This window comes from Corapipo altera, unplaced genomic scaffold (assembly GCF_003945725.1).
Source record: "Corapipo altera isolate COAL_440 unplaced genomic scaffold, ASM394572v1 165, whole genome shotgun sequence".
Taxonomy (NCBI): domain Eukaryota; kingdom Metazoa; phylum Chordata; class Aves; order Passeriformes; family Pipridae; genus Corapipo; species Corapipo altera.
In genome coordinates this window covers 507,735-521,330 of record NW_020884954.1, presented here as the reverse complement: position 1 = coordinate 521,330, position 13,596 = coordinate 507,735, and the positions used below count along the sequence as shown (strand labels likewise).

At 46.2% G+C, this 13,596-nt stretch overlaps 1 protein-coding gene across 4 annotated transcripts in view; it reads right to left on the bottom strand.

Moving 5' to 3' along the window:
- Window positions 1–13,596, bottom strand: part of ILDR2 (immunoglobulin like domain containing receptor 2) — a 38,028-nt gene that overhangs the window by 20,703 nt on the left and 3,729 nt on the right. For all 4 annotated transcript variants that reach the window (XM_027663535.1, XM_027663534.1, XM_027663533.1 and 1 more), the window contains exons 2-3: window positions 7,073–7,405; window positions 5,907–6,026 (exon numbers count right to left, since the gene is read on the bottom strand). In XM_027663535.1, the coding sequence (XP_027519336.1) occupies window positions 5,907–6,026; window positions 7,073–7,405 (453 nt within the window). The remainder of the gene's footprint in view (window positions 1–5,906; window positions 6,027–7,072; window positions 7,406–13,596) is intronic.

The following is a 13,596-nucleotide window of genomic DNA, read 5'->3' as shown; positions in this document are numbered from 1 at the left end:
CATCAGCAACTTTCCTGGATTTTTAAGTGGAAGGCTCCTGTGCCAATCACTTCCTTCGCCCGCTGGCACCACCCACCTTTGGTCCCGAAAGTGCAGCTCAAGGTCGGCAAGCCCTCTCCGGTGAAGTTCCTTACAGGCATCTCCCCGGCTGAGATCTGGCCCTCTCATCCCCAGCTTGTGGCCAACAGCACCGATATCTCTGGCAGCTCCTGTGACCGAGCACTGGCTCGGATGCTACTGGCAGTTTTTCAGCAAATCAGAGCAAAATCCTAAAACCAACGTCTTGTAAGGGAGAGTTTTGCCAAGAGCTTTTCAATCTCCAAAATCATGTCGACTTTTATAATACAGTCCCTCCTGGCACAGAAGAGACTCCAAACCTGGCTATATTTATACCAGCTTTTGAGTCACTTTGCTGAGTAAGAACTGCCTTATTAGCATTGCACATCGTACACACGTGTCCCAGTAGAGATTTGTCCTCTCTGAAAGCCAACACATGTCTCTATTAGTACATTAATTACAGCACAATTTGCTGTGTGTGTATGTATCTACATTCTTTCCTACCTATAGGTGTCAAGACCGATAAATTTTGGGGTTAGCCTGGCTGGTAATACAAACTACTGAAGTTTGCAGTTTACCTTTGTTAAGTGCCGTCTTTGAAAATTAACAAAAACCTCAGGTGCTAATTGTTGTTATTTAAAGGACAACAATGGGAGAAGCTGAAGGTTTATCTGGGGAACTGATAAAACAAACTGATAAACTGTCAGCCTGACCTTGGTGGGTGGACATGGCGGTTACAGGACAACCAGAGGATCAGATCCAGCCAGCATGGATTTACAAAAACCCAGCAGGTCCTGTCTGACCAACCTTATCACCTTCTACGACCAGGTGACCCACTTGGGAGGATGAGGGGAAGGCTGAACCCTACCTGGACTTCAGCAAAGCCTTTGATACTGTCTCCCACAGCATTCTCCTGGAGAAGCTGGCAGCCCACAGCTTGGACAGGGGCACTCTCTGTTGGGTTAAGAACTGGCTGGATGGTCCAGCCCAGAGAGTGGTGGTGAATGGAGTTACTCGCCTCGAGTGCTGTGTCCACTTCTGAGCCCCTCACTACAAGAAAGACATTGAGGTGCTGGAGTGTGTCCAGAGAGGGGTAACGGAGCTGGGGAAGGGTCTGGAGCACAAGTGTTAAAAGGAGTGGCTGAGGGAGCTGGGGCTGTTCAGCCTGGAGAAAAGGAGGCTCAGAGGTGACCTTACCACTCTCTACAACTCCCTGGGAGGAGGCTGTAGACAGGAAGCCTCCTCTCGCAGGCAACTAGTGACAGGACAAGAGGCAATGGCCTCAAACTGCACCAAAGGAGATTCAGGATGGACATCAGGAAGAATTTATTCACTGAAAGGATGGTCAGGCATTAGAATAGGCCACCCAGGGAAGTGGTGGAGTCAACATCCCTGCAGGTGTTCAGGAAATGACTGGATGTGGCACTTGCTGATGTAGTTTGGTTGACAAGGTGGTGATTGGTCAAAGGTTGGACTTGATGTTTTTTTCCAACCTTAATGATTCTGTGATTAATTATAAAGTAGTATTTCACTAATATATAGTTTATGTAGTATTTGCTGCCCAAATGAAGGGGAAAAGAGCACGTTCAATAGATGTCTAGCAAAGCATACGGATCACTACCCAAAGTATCAAACCAACAGCTGGGATTAGTGGAGCCCTTTCCTGCCTCTTCCAAGAACTTGACAGGTCCCTGGAAATGAAGCCACTGTTTCATGAAGCATGTCTAAACTGTGTAAACTCTCAGAATGCAAACACTGCTGAGCCTGCACAGACCTACACATCTCAGGGTACCCAGCTGAGCTGAGCTGTACCTACAGCCACTGCTCTACAGCTGGCTCACCAGCCTGGCAAGGAGCAGCACAGCAGCTCCCACAGGACCCTGCACCTGGTTAGGAAATTCTGGCTCTTGGGAAGGCTTACTGTGTTATACACAATCCCATGCAACTAAGCTAGACAGCCTCCTGATGTGAGAAGGTTACACAAAGAATGGGGTATCCCCTGACACTGCCCTGTACTTCCAGTGTGAAGGGTACTGCAGGCACCCTGCACCCACTGCACTGGTACACGTGCAGTTCCTTCAGAAAGGCTGCAATGAATTACTTTACTGAAGCCCACTGACATTCTCATATAAACAGCAGTACACAGGGGCTACAAATAACAACATGATTAATAGCACTGTGTTTCAAGAAGCAGGACACTAGCTGATAGCTACTATGACAGAAACGCACTTTTTAAAATTTTGGATTCAGCCTTTTAGATTCAATCGCATTATTTCTAAAAAATAAAAACATATAAAGTTGCAAATGGATTCACCAGCCCAGCTATAATGTCAGCAAAGGTTCTGCACTTCTAGTAAAGCACATGAGTGCAGAGAGCATCACTTGGCTCCTGCTGTGGAATTGCTAAGCTCTGTCCAGTCCTGCTGCAGCAGAAGCAGAGCTCATACAGCTTCCAGCACACTACACCCCATTTGGAGATTCCAAACACCATCAAAATACACATATATCAGAGAATCACAGAATCATTTAGGTTGGAAAAGAACTCTTGAGATCATTAAGTCCAACCTATGACCGAACACCACGAGGTCAAGCAGACCACTGAGTGCCACGTCCAGTCTTTCCTTCAACACCTTCAGGGATCGTGACTCCACCACCCCCCTGGGCAGCCCATTCCAATGTTTAACAACCCTTTATGTGAAGAAATTCCTTCTGATGTCCAACCTGAACCCCCCAGGCACAGCTTGAGGCCATGTCCTCTTGTCCAGTCACTTGTTGCCTGAGAGAAGAGACTGACCCCCACCTTGCTACAACCTCCTTTCAGATAGTTTTAGAGAGCAATAAGGTCTAAAATATGTATTTTATATATAAAAAATGTGTAATAGTACTTTTTATTTAAATTCTTCCCTTACTGGTTCACTACCAGTCAATCTCCTCTTGTGTTTCTGAGGCACAGAGGTTACTCTCCCTCTTCCCTCACCTGCACTGATTCCATCAGAGAGAGTAAAGACCCTGACTAAGCAAAAGCTACTGACTGGTCTTCTCAGCAAAGCACATAATAAGCACATGCTTAAAATCAGGTATGCTTTAAAAATCCTATCAGCTTTGCTGAGCACAAATGCATATTAATTAATTCCTTTATGTTCTTGAAATGAAGGTAGCACAAGGGATTCTCTGATGCTACCCAGAGCTGACCAGCAGCTCTGTGTGCCAACACAACACATCCAGGTGACAAAACCCAACATGCAAACCCATCATGGCTCAGGCTGACTGGCTTAAGAGTTCACTGGTAGTCTCAGTGATCGCTTCCCTAAGAAAAAAAAAATGCTGTAACTTGCTCAGGTTTTGGATTTTGGTTCAATTTGTGATAAAGCAGCTTTTGACCGATTTTTAAAGGTGTGATTCACTGTATAAAAGCAGGACCCTCCACTTTTGGCTAAACAAACTTCCATTAATTTATCAGTGCTATTAGGTATCTACCATTTTTGCCTCTCAGACCCTTCATAGTTCCTACGTGCTGTAAAACTGCCCTGTCCAGCAGTATCTCTCTCTAATTTAAAAGTCCTGGGTTTTCTATCATCCCAAATGATAAAGTGACAATGCCCTAGTCAAAATTCTAATTTAGGCTTAAATTATGCAGCAACCCCAAAATAAGCAATGTAAATGATATCTGAAAGCCCAGTCTCAACAGAGAGCAAACAGCAATGTGCTGTGGGAATCACAGTGTCTCTCACACACCATCCCTCCACTGCTCCAACCTAACAGGGAATCTGGGTTCCACCCAAAGAGCAGAAACCAAACAAAACCCTTTTACCACATGTTTCCTAGGACTGTGGAATCGCTCCAATCTACATCTGTACCCAGTGTCTCCCTCCAAGCAGTGGCACGGAATGAAAAATGCCCCAGAAGATGCCAGAGTATTAAGAAATGGTATTTTCACCGCTGGCTGCTTTATCCTTTAGCCATCAAAGGGGAGAGATAAAGGAAAAAGAAGGAAAAGTAACGGCAAAGGCAGAAGGAAAAGAATAAGGTGGGAAGGGGGAGGGAGGCAGGGAGGGAAGTAACCCTGGAATTGCACCAAAAGCTGGAATGTTGCCTCCATACACACTACCCAGGAAAAGAAATATTCACAAGCTGCGCCTAACAGCATGAGGCAGAACAAAGTATGCCCACAACAAGTCTGCTTCATGCTGCTGCCAAACTTGGCACGAGTGCTGCACACAGCACAAGGTCAGACCCACAAGCTGAACAGAAAAGCAGATGTGGCCGAGGGTAACACAAAGCTACGTGTTTCCTCCCAACATAACCACAACAAACTGGGAACAGGGACACCAAGCCAGCTCCAGAGGAGGGGATTTCTATGTTTTCTCCCCACATAATCTTCTGTACACACCAAAAACCAGATTCTTCCTGTTACCATGGCACTGTTTCATCACTGGTGTCTGAGCACAGTTGTAGACACGAGAGGAAGACACCAAATCCTGAACAGGAAGGTGGAGAAAGGACAAAAATTCAGCAGCTCATCACCACACAGCCCCAGACAGGCCCTCTGGAGAGGGTATGTAACAGCTACTACCATTGCCATCTGGCAGATATAATGTCACCTGAGCCCACACGGGTCAGTCCTGGGCCTCTTATTAACCGGCATATGATACACAGTCACACCGTGGGTTTGAACAGGCAAATGACACTTTTCTGGAGGGACCAGGCTGACCTTCCACCTTCTGACCTTCCACTCCAATTGTCCATTGCTTGACCATCCTCTGAAGGGCTGAGGAGAGGTGGTGGCACTGTCATCCATTCAACCTGGTTTACTTTGTGATGATAACTACAGTTCCAAATACAAATGTCAATTAAACTCTGGCCTTAGGCAGAAGGGCAAGGGCACTTGACAGACTTGTTCTATCATGCTTCCACATATCACCTAGACACTATTGGCCCAAGCTTTTTAACATTTCCTTCCCAGGATGTACAGAATCTGTACACCCAAGAACCATGCTGACTAGACAAATGTTGCTATCAGCAGGTCTTAAGGAGAGTCGGGAAAAACTCATCTGAGGCATCTAGGGTTCAACTACTACAGCTGGCTCAAGGAACTCAATGAATGTCCCTGAAAGGCCCATTCCACTCTGCTTTTCTCCTCTAGCTGCGATGGGTTGCTTTTCTGACCTTTACAGTGAGCTGGATCATGGAAGCCATCACTGAAAGCTAACCCTGCAAATAGGAAAGGAACTGGTCCTGCTCACCACACTGCTCAGGGGAGCTTAAGCCAAGCATGCAGACCACACATGCACACCTGCACCAGCTCAGACGTGACTGGGGTGACTATGAAACTGCACCTCTAACTGGACAAGTAGCATTAGGCAGACAAAATAACCTCCCAGACTGACACACCTAACACAGTACTTCTTGACATCCTCACAGGTCAGAAGAGCGGGACGGAGGGAATGTTAAAAAGACAGCAAAAATCATAGGATTTGCTGTCTTCTGGGTGTCTATTTTTAAAAGATTCTGTCTCAAGTGTTCATTTTGCCGCAAGTTTATTGTTTTGCACCTTAAAAAACAAGGGTTCTGACTTTCCACAGCCCTGCACTCTCTGCAGTCACTGACGCCTGTGTAACGTGTGAGCGGTGTGGGTGTAAACACTCCTATTCTGGTTTGGTAGCATTTGCCACCCACTTTGCCAAGGTGTGAATGACTGCACAAGGTGCAAGGCAATGGTGAAGGTGCTGTTTTACACAGCTCCTACACCCCATAGTAATAGGGTGCACAGATATGTGGAGAGAGCGAGAGGGCAGAAGGAAAGGTGCATCAGGTACCTGCTGAAAAAGCAATCTGACAAGAGGGCTCACCCAGCACAAGCAGCTCCACTGATTCTTCATTCTTGCCCTCCACGTCATCTGGTGTGATAATAAGGCAGTAGTAGAGCCCACTGTCTCCCCACATCAACTTCCCAATCTGCAGGTCTGCATCTGGAAGGCAAAAATGAAAAGTCAAGCTTCCCCTCCAACACCTAAAGGAAAAATGAAGCGTTGAATGCACTGTGTCCACATCTGCATCCCAAATCCATTTCATTTCCTTACTAAGAAGAGGAGTTAATCTTATCCTGAACATCACAGGAAAAAAACCAACGGGCTCGGGACTTGGAGCTGCAGGTGGGAAGACAGATAATGCTGCAGAGGCAACTCTGCAAGTGCCAGGAGCAGAAGGGGTAACTAATGTCACTCTCTATCCTCCTCCATGGCCTGGGAGCCCAAACTATTTACAACATTAAAGAAGGGCTTAGACATTGTCTCCCCTACAGCACCTCAGTCATCTGCCAGACGTCACGGGGAGACAAAGGAAAACACTCCTCCTTGCTGAGGTTGATCACACACTCTCCAACTCCAAGGAGTCTCCACTTCTGGCTAGGAGGTCTCCTGAGCCAAGCAGAAACCTTTTACTTTGGAGGGACAAGGTTTCTCACACAGCCTTCCAGAAAAAATGTAGCAGGACCCTGACACCCCTCATCTCCACCCAACAGGACTTCGCCCCACAGGAATCTCTCCTCACTGCCCAAGGCTGTGTGGCTTTAGACTCATTATAGCTAAAGTCCAGGGCTGAGCAAACATGAGGTGTAGGATAATTTGAGGATTTTGGAACTGGGAAAAAAATCAGTGGGATTTGTAAGGAAGAAAAACCCAGCTTGCAGAGACTGAATTCGTATCTCTCTTGCTGGAAATCTCTAGATTTCCTTTGTTAAGTAAAATCTATATATAGAGCAATATGCAGAAGCCAGGAATGAAAACATTCCACTTCATTGAAGGGAAAAAAAGAATTCTGTATCCGGGTTGGAGACCTACATGGAGACAAATAAGAGGAAGTGCCAAAGGAAATTCCCTTTGGGTCTAGGGTTGGTTGGCTGAATCCTGAATGTCTGACATACAACTGTCAGACAATTACTGCCAGACTCCAGTATCCCAAATTGCTAGGGGTCCATTCCAGCCCCCACCAAGCATGACTGGGGTAGGAGAGTTACCATGGACAATGCTGACGTCTCTTTCCTTATAGAAGTCCCCTATAGTGATGGCAGATCCCTGCTTGGAGGCCACGACACGGACTGTCCTTCTGCTGTCCACACAGTCCAGGTAGGGATCCCAGTCCAGGTTCCTCTTGCTCATTGTTTGTAACCCAGAGGTCACCATTCCCAAAGCTTCTCCCATCCGGTCCTGGCAGTAAGATTTGTACCTCCACTGCACCACAGCTGGTTGGGTCGAAGAAGTAGAGAAATGGCAGCGAAGCAGAGCAGGCTGAAACAGCATGGCCACCTTCTTCTTCTCAGGTACAGTGACCTGCAACCCTTCCACCTCAGCTAAAAGACAAAAACATGAGTATCATATGCCTTGGCACTGCTTGAAGAGGGAGCTACTGCATTTTATCACAGCATCATTCCCCCCCCCCCCCCACAAAACTGTCCCTCTGTTTCAGGTGCTAGGGTGCAATATTCCTCAATGTCGCTGTAAGGACGGATGTTGGCAGCAGAAGTAAGTTTGCTTTTTTCCTAGCCTACAGCCACAAATAAAAATACACCATGATGGGGCTGAAGGCTCAGATGTAGCACCCTTATGCTGCACAGGCCCTAACACAGTGGTGTGATGATTCACAGCTTCTGTGGCAGGTTCTCAGATAAGGAAGAGGTATTTTAGGGATGGCCATGCTGCACTTCTACAGCAGGTCAGCCAAGGGGTCAGATCCCAAGTGCGTAACAACCCCACTGCAGAATAAGTCACCCCCCTCCCAATTTCAGTGGCATCACACTTCCTCTTCATAAGCCAAGCAACACACAGTGCCTGGCCCAGCCTGTTGTGCACTGGTGCCCAGTTAGTGCTGCTTGCTCTGCCAACCTCTAGAGATGCATGAAGGAGTGGATCCAAATCAGACAGCTCATCCCAGGGCTGGCAAGTAGCGCTGAGAGAAATTGCTCCATGTGGGAGGTGTGGAGAAAAATGGCCCAAACACTCAAGTTTTTCACATTCCCAGGGAGGAGAGGGATCTCAATATGTAATGTTTATCTACCAGCTGACAGGAGAGCTGCAGCCTGGAGCTCTGATGTATTAAGGCCCCAGAGAAGACGCATGGGACCGCTGCCACATCCTTATGTAGCTTAGGGAGAAGAGTCAGTGAGCAGTGTCAGCACAGAGCCCTTGGGAGAGTGAGGTACTCCATCTACCCACAGGGGAAAGGCCAAAACCTTCCCCGCACGCCCTTCACTGCTTCCCTCCTTGTGCTGCAGGCAGCAATGCCTGAGAGCACTTACACAACACTGGAGAAAAAGGAACCAGAGTCAGTATTGAAAATATTGGTGATGACTCCCTGCTCAGAGTTCACACACACCCCAGAGCAGCGCACGATGAAAGAGAGGACAAGACACAAAAGACAATCAAGAGAATAGAGCAGAAAAGAAAGTTTACACAACATCTGGAGAATGGACTGATGAACTTAGGGAAGCTTAGGGAGGAACAAAAGACTGAGGACAAATTAAGGCTTCCCGATGTCAGGAAGCAGTAGAAGAGAAGGGAAAATGCCAAGAAAGAAGAAAACAGACAGAGTAGGGATAGAGTATCAAGTAAGTATAGGAAGCAGAAGGATAAGCAGGATGACAATCATGGAAGCTTACATTCAGCTGGAAGAAACTGAAGAAGGTGTCTCAGCCCAGGTCAAAATAATTTCAAAGGACTAGAGTTGCAGGAGATTAAGAAACGATGTAGAGAAGAGAGGAAAAGGAGTCAGCAAAAATAACCCACCCACTCCAGAAAGTGGAGATGAAAAGGAGATGGAAGCTGGCCAAAGAAAATGAAATGACAGGAGGTATCTTTAGAATGGGGGAAAAAAAGGCATAGACTAAAGCACTGAAGCTTGAAGCAGACAGAGCAATAAACGCATCAACAGTATGACAACAGCAGGCATGAAGAGACAAGGTCGAGTTGGAGACAGCTGCAGACCTGAAAAGCAAAAGCAAGCAGAGATTGCACAACCAGGATTCAGAACCAAAGGAAAGTGAAGAGGTTGGAACAACAGCAAATACTAAATTCAACACGTTATCTATGTCCAAACTACTAATCACAACAAAGCCTACAAATACCACTCAGGGGACAAAAACACAGCATGGACAGAGCCTAGGGGAAAGCTTATTTCAGATAGGCAAGATGGTCCCTGACACTAAAAAAAGAGTTACTGATCTAGGCAGGACTTGACGCTGGGGACTACTATGTGAAGGCCTGAAGTGCACAGGGGTGCTGTGGCACTTGCACATAAATGCCATATTCATAGAATCATAGAATCAGATGGGTTGGAAAGGACCTCTGAGATCATCAAGTCCAACCCTTGATCCACTACCACCACAGTTGCTAGACCATGGCACTAAGTGCCACGTCCAGCCTCATCTTAAACACCTCCAGGGACGGAGAATCCACCCCTTCCCTGGGCAGCCCAATCCACCCCTTCCCTGGGCAGCCCATTCCAATGGCTGAGCACCCTCTCTGTAAAGAATTTCTTTCTAATATCCAACCTAAACCTCCCCTGGCACAGCTTAAGGCCATGCCCTCTTGTCCTACTGCTGATTGCCTGGGAGAAGAGACCAACCCCCACCTGCCTACAACCTCCTCTCAGGGAGTTGTAGAGAGTGATGAGGTCTCCCCTGAGCCTTCTCTTCTCCAGGCTAAACAACCCCAGCTCCCTCAGCCTCTCCTCATAGGACTTGTGTTCAAGTCCCTTCCCCAGCCTCGTTGCCCTTCTCTGCACCTGCTCCAGCACCTCAACATCTTTCCTGAACTGAGGGGCCCAGAACTGGACACAGCACTCCAGGTAAGGCCTCACCAGTGCTGAGTACAGGGGCAGAATCACTTCCTTGGTCCTGCTGGCCACACTGTTCCATGCATTAAAAAAATGCATGACATCATGGATATAGTGCTTGTGCCACATGGAAGCTGCACAAGAGATACTGGTCCTGACAGAAGCGCTTGGACACAAATCCAAACGCCAAAGTGTGGGCATTCTCCAGAGCGCCACCAAACACGGCTTAGGTCTCCCACAGGAGAGGCAGGGCCATGAGGCCGTCCCTGCACTTTCCCAAGGCACAGGCAAAGAGACAATTCAGGAAGCAGCCACTGGGATATTTCTGCCAGGCCTCCTTCTCTCAGTGACCAAACACAGGGGCCGTGCGGCACTAAGGGAACGACAGCACTTGCTTCTCAAGGTGAACCGAGCGGCAATGTCTTATTCTCTCCTCTCCAGAGATTTGTGCTTTCTGGGTTGCATCTGGATGCAACAGGCATGACAAACACCTTGAAAAACAAATGGGTCCAGGTCAGACCTGTGTCTGGCAACTCTGTGCCTGACCGCTCGCAGTCTGAGGCCAAAGCCAGCATGTGACATGAGCTGATCAAGTGACTCATCACGTTACCTCAGCTTCAGGGATAAAACAGTGACACACTGAATATTTAAATCTTTCCCTTGTGAACCAAGTACTCTGCTTAGTAAACACTGTGCTTTCAGCTAACCATGCACTGTAGCCCTCCTTTCCTGTTAATGAGATTAATGAGTTTGGCAAGCCGGGGACTGCTTTAATAAATGATTAGCTGAGCTTTAGCAAATTCTCATCTGACTAACTTTCCCCACCATACCCCCATGTGAATGCCTATTTCAAGAAAAGAAACACAGCTTTTGAGAACACATAGGAATTTTTTTTCTAGACTATTCTTTTTCTAGCTTTTTGGAGATGTGCAGAAAATTATCTGGCATTTTCTATATCCTATCCCAAGCTCTTTATTAACTTCTGAAGTATTATTTTCGGATTCTTTCCAGGAATAGCATTTAAGAGCAACACAGTGCCTCAGACCGAGAGACTGGAGCAGTGGAAACTTTAGATCTATTTAAGTCAAATTATATATAATTATATATGGCTGAACTGGGAAATTATACACCTGTTATTTCCTCTGCCAAAAAAAGAAAAAAAAAGACTGGAATTGATTCATGTAGCACATCACTGCTGTAACAGTGTCCATCAAAAAGGCCAGCGGGATGTCTGACAGCCTGAAGACAAGATGGTGGCTTTTACATGGATCAGGAATTATAGTGGTCTGCTTAGGAACTCCTCACCTTCAAGAAGAAACCGTGACCTCAAAAAACTTCAAGAGACTAGCCAAGATAAGAAAAGCCTCAGATGTATCACAGGGCAGAACTCTGGGTTGTTAATGTAGCAGAGAAAAAACTTGAATTACGTGAAAACCAATGACAAGCCGAGTGACAGCACCACGGTAGCTTTGTCTAGTTCAATATAAGTAGGACTAAAAAGAAACTGAGTTGTGTTGTGCTATGTTTTGATTAATGCAGACAGAGCAAGATTAGCCTTTACTTCAAAATCACCATAGAAATGCAATTCCTGCACTCCAGAGAAGCAACCTGTTCATTGTGAATTTCACAACGTTTGAAGTTTCACAAGAAAAAAGAATCTAGCTCGTGGGAGTACTCTAACCATTTTGCTTTCCATCCTTCTTGTTCTCGTAAACCCTCAGAAAAAGGTCTGAAAATATTAATCAAGTGCACCTTAAAAAACCAGATATCCTTAGTCTTAGAAAATAAAAAGAATCCATGGTTTCGTGTGCCTATACATATGTATATACACAGTCCCAGAGAAAAAGCTTAAAAATAATCACACTTCAGAAATATGATTGTATGGGGTCTGTCTGCTTCAATTGGCAATGTACATTCCCCTCCTCTCTCTGTTTCTTTTCCTAAACTATCTTCAGATTATGCATTCAAACTATGCAATCAACACTACACACGAGCTATCACTAATACATTTCACTGGTGATTAAAGCAAATTCCAGGAAGTGATTACAGGAGGGGATATTTGTAAGGGCGCCTTTGAGCCCTGTGAGTCTGATCTCCATAAGCGCCTTCCTTGAGCAAAGGAGGGAAAGCAATTGAGGGGTGATAACTGAGCCTTTTGCTTTGCCCTTGCCCTCCAGAGAAGTCTATGCCTCCCTGAGGTGAAATGAATCCCAGGAAGATTTACCTCCACCACACAGCCTTAAGTTAGCCTCTATTAATAGAATCACAGAATGGTTTGGGTTGGGGGGGACCTCAAAGATCTAGTCAGAATAAAATTGATCTGAAGCACCAATCCCCGTAATGGCAAAGCCACACAGTGTAGTTCAGCCTAACGGGTCTCAGGTTGCATCCTTCTGGCACACAAGATTTGAGTCCAAGAGAAGGCAGGACACATCATTCTTCAGGTCAGCATGAGTCTCCCTACCTGTGCATGCATCTCATCTCTTTCTTTGCTATTATTTGGCTCACACTACCACTTGCCCGAGGCAGTACAGCTGATGCTATAAAGCTACAAAAATTACATCCTCCCAGTTTTACACACCTTTATTGACAGAAGTTGTTGCATGCAGTTGGGCCCTGAAACAGGCACCTCAGGAAAAATACTCCTAGACTACACCTAAGGGCTTCAGCAGAAAAGCATACACTCATTGGTAAGAGACAGTGCCCTTAGGGCATAGTTTATAACACCTCCCTGAACAAAATAAACTGTTGGGCAAAAGGATCTTTGTTTATTGTACGTTGGCTACTACCCATCATTTAGAAGTGTCCTTTCCCCCTCTGCTGAATACTGGCACACCATCCACTCTCAAATGTGGATCAAGCCTGAATCGGGAAGCCCAAGACATGGACTCTGAGGCTGGAAAGTTAGAGGTGATAAACAGATGTGTAAACTGATGAATGGAGAGCCAGTGGGATCACTAGGATTGTGTTGTAGACTCTTGCCTACTCATGCTGGACTAAATCCAATCCATGCAATTTATCAGCAAAAGCCATCACCATCAGACTGTGTTGAGTGCCTTTTGGGAAATGAATTGGATGGCTTGGTCTGGTTCCTATCAGACTTGTGTTCTTAGCTACGTGACCACTAATTGTCAGCTTTTTTGGAAGCAAGAAACCAACTCCTGAACAGGTCAGGAGCAATTGAGGTGAAAGCATGGTTCTGATTTTTTGCAGCTCCATAGCAAAACCAAGAATTTCAGCTCTCTGACTGTTTAACCTGGAAAGGGGAAAGCCCACAGCAGCTGCAGAAAAGCATGGCCTTACACACCCAGTACAGTACCTCAATAAAAGAAAAAACAATCCATGTAGGACAGCCCAGGCTGTGCAAACAGACTGGACTATTCCATGATCTTCCCCATTCTCTGTGGTGCTGTTCCCAGGTACCCTGTGCTCCTGACTTTGGTCTCTCTTCATCACTTTCCCCGTGCTCCTTATACTCCCTTATGACCTACCCCTTTCACATATTGACTAAAGTCACCCCAGAGGTTCTCAGGCAAATTATCTCAGCTGTGGCCACCAGATCAAATCCACCCTGTCTTATTACTGTCTGAAAGCTGTTACAATTGTTGGATGCCTCATGATTTACAGTATTGGTTCAGCATCCCAGAATTCATGCTCAGAACTATCACTCAGCAACTGATCACCACCACACCTGAGAACAAAGGAAAATAA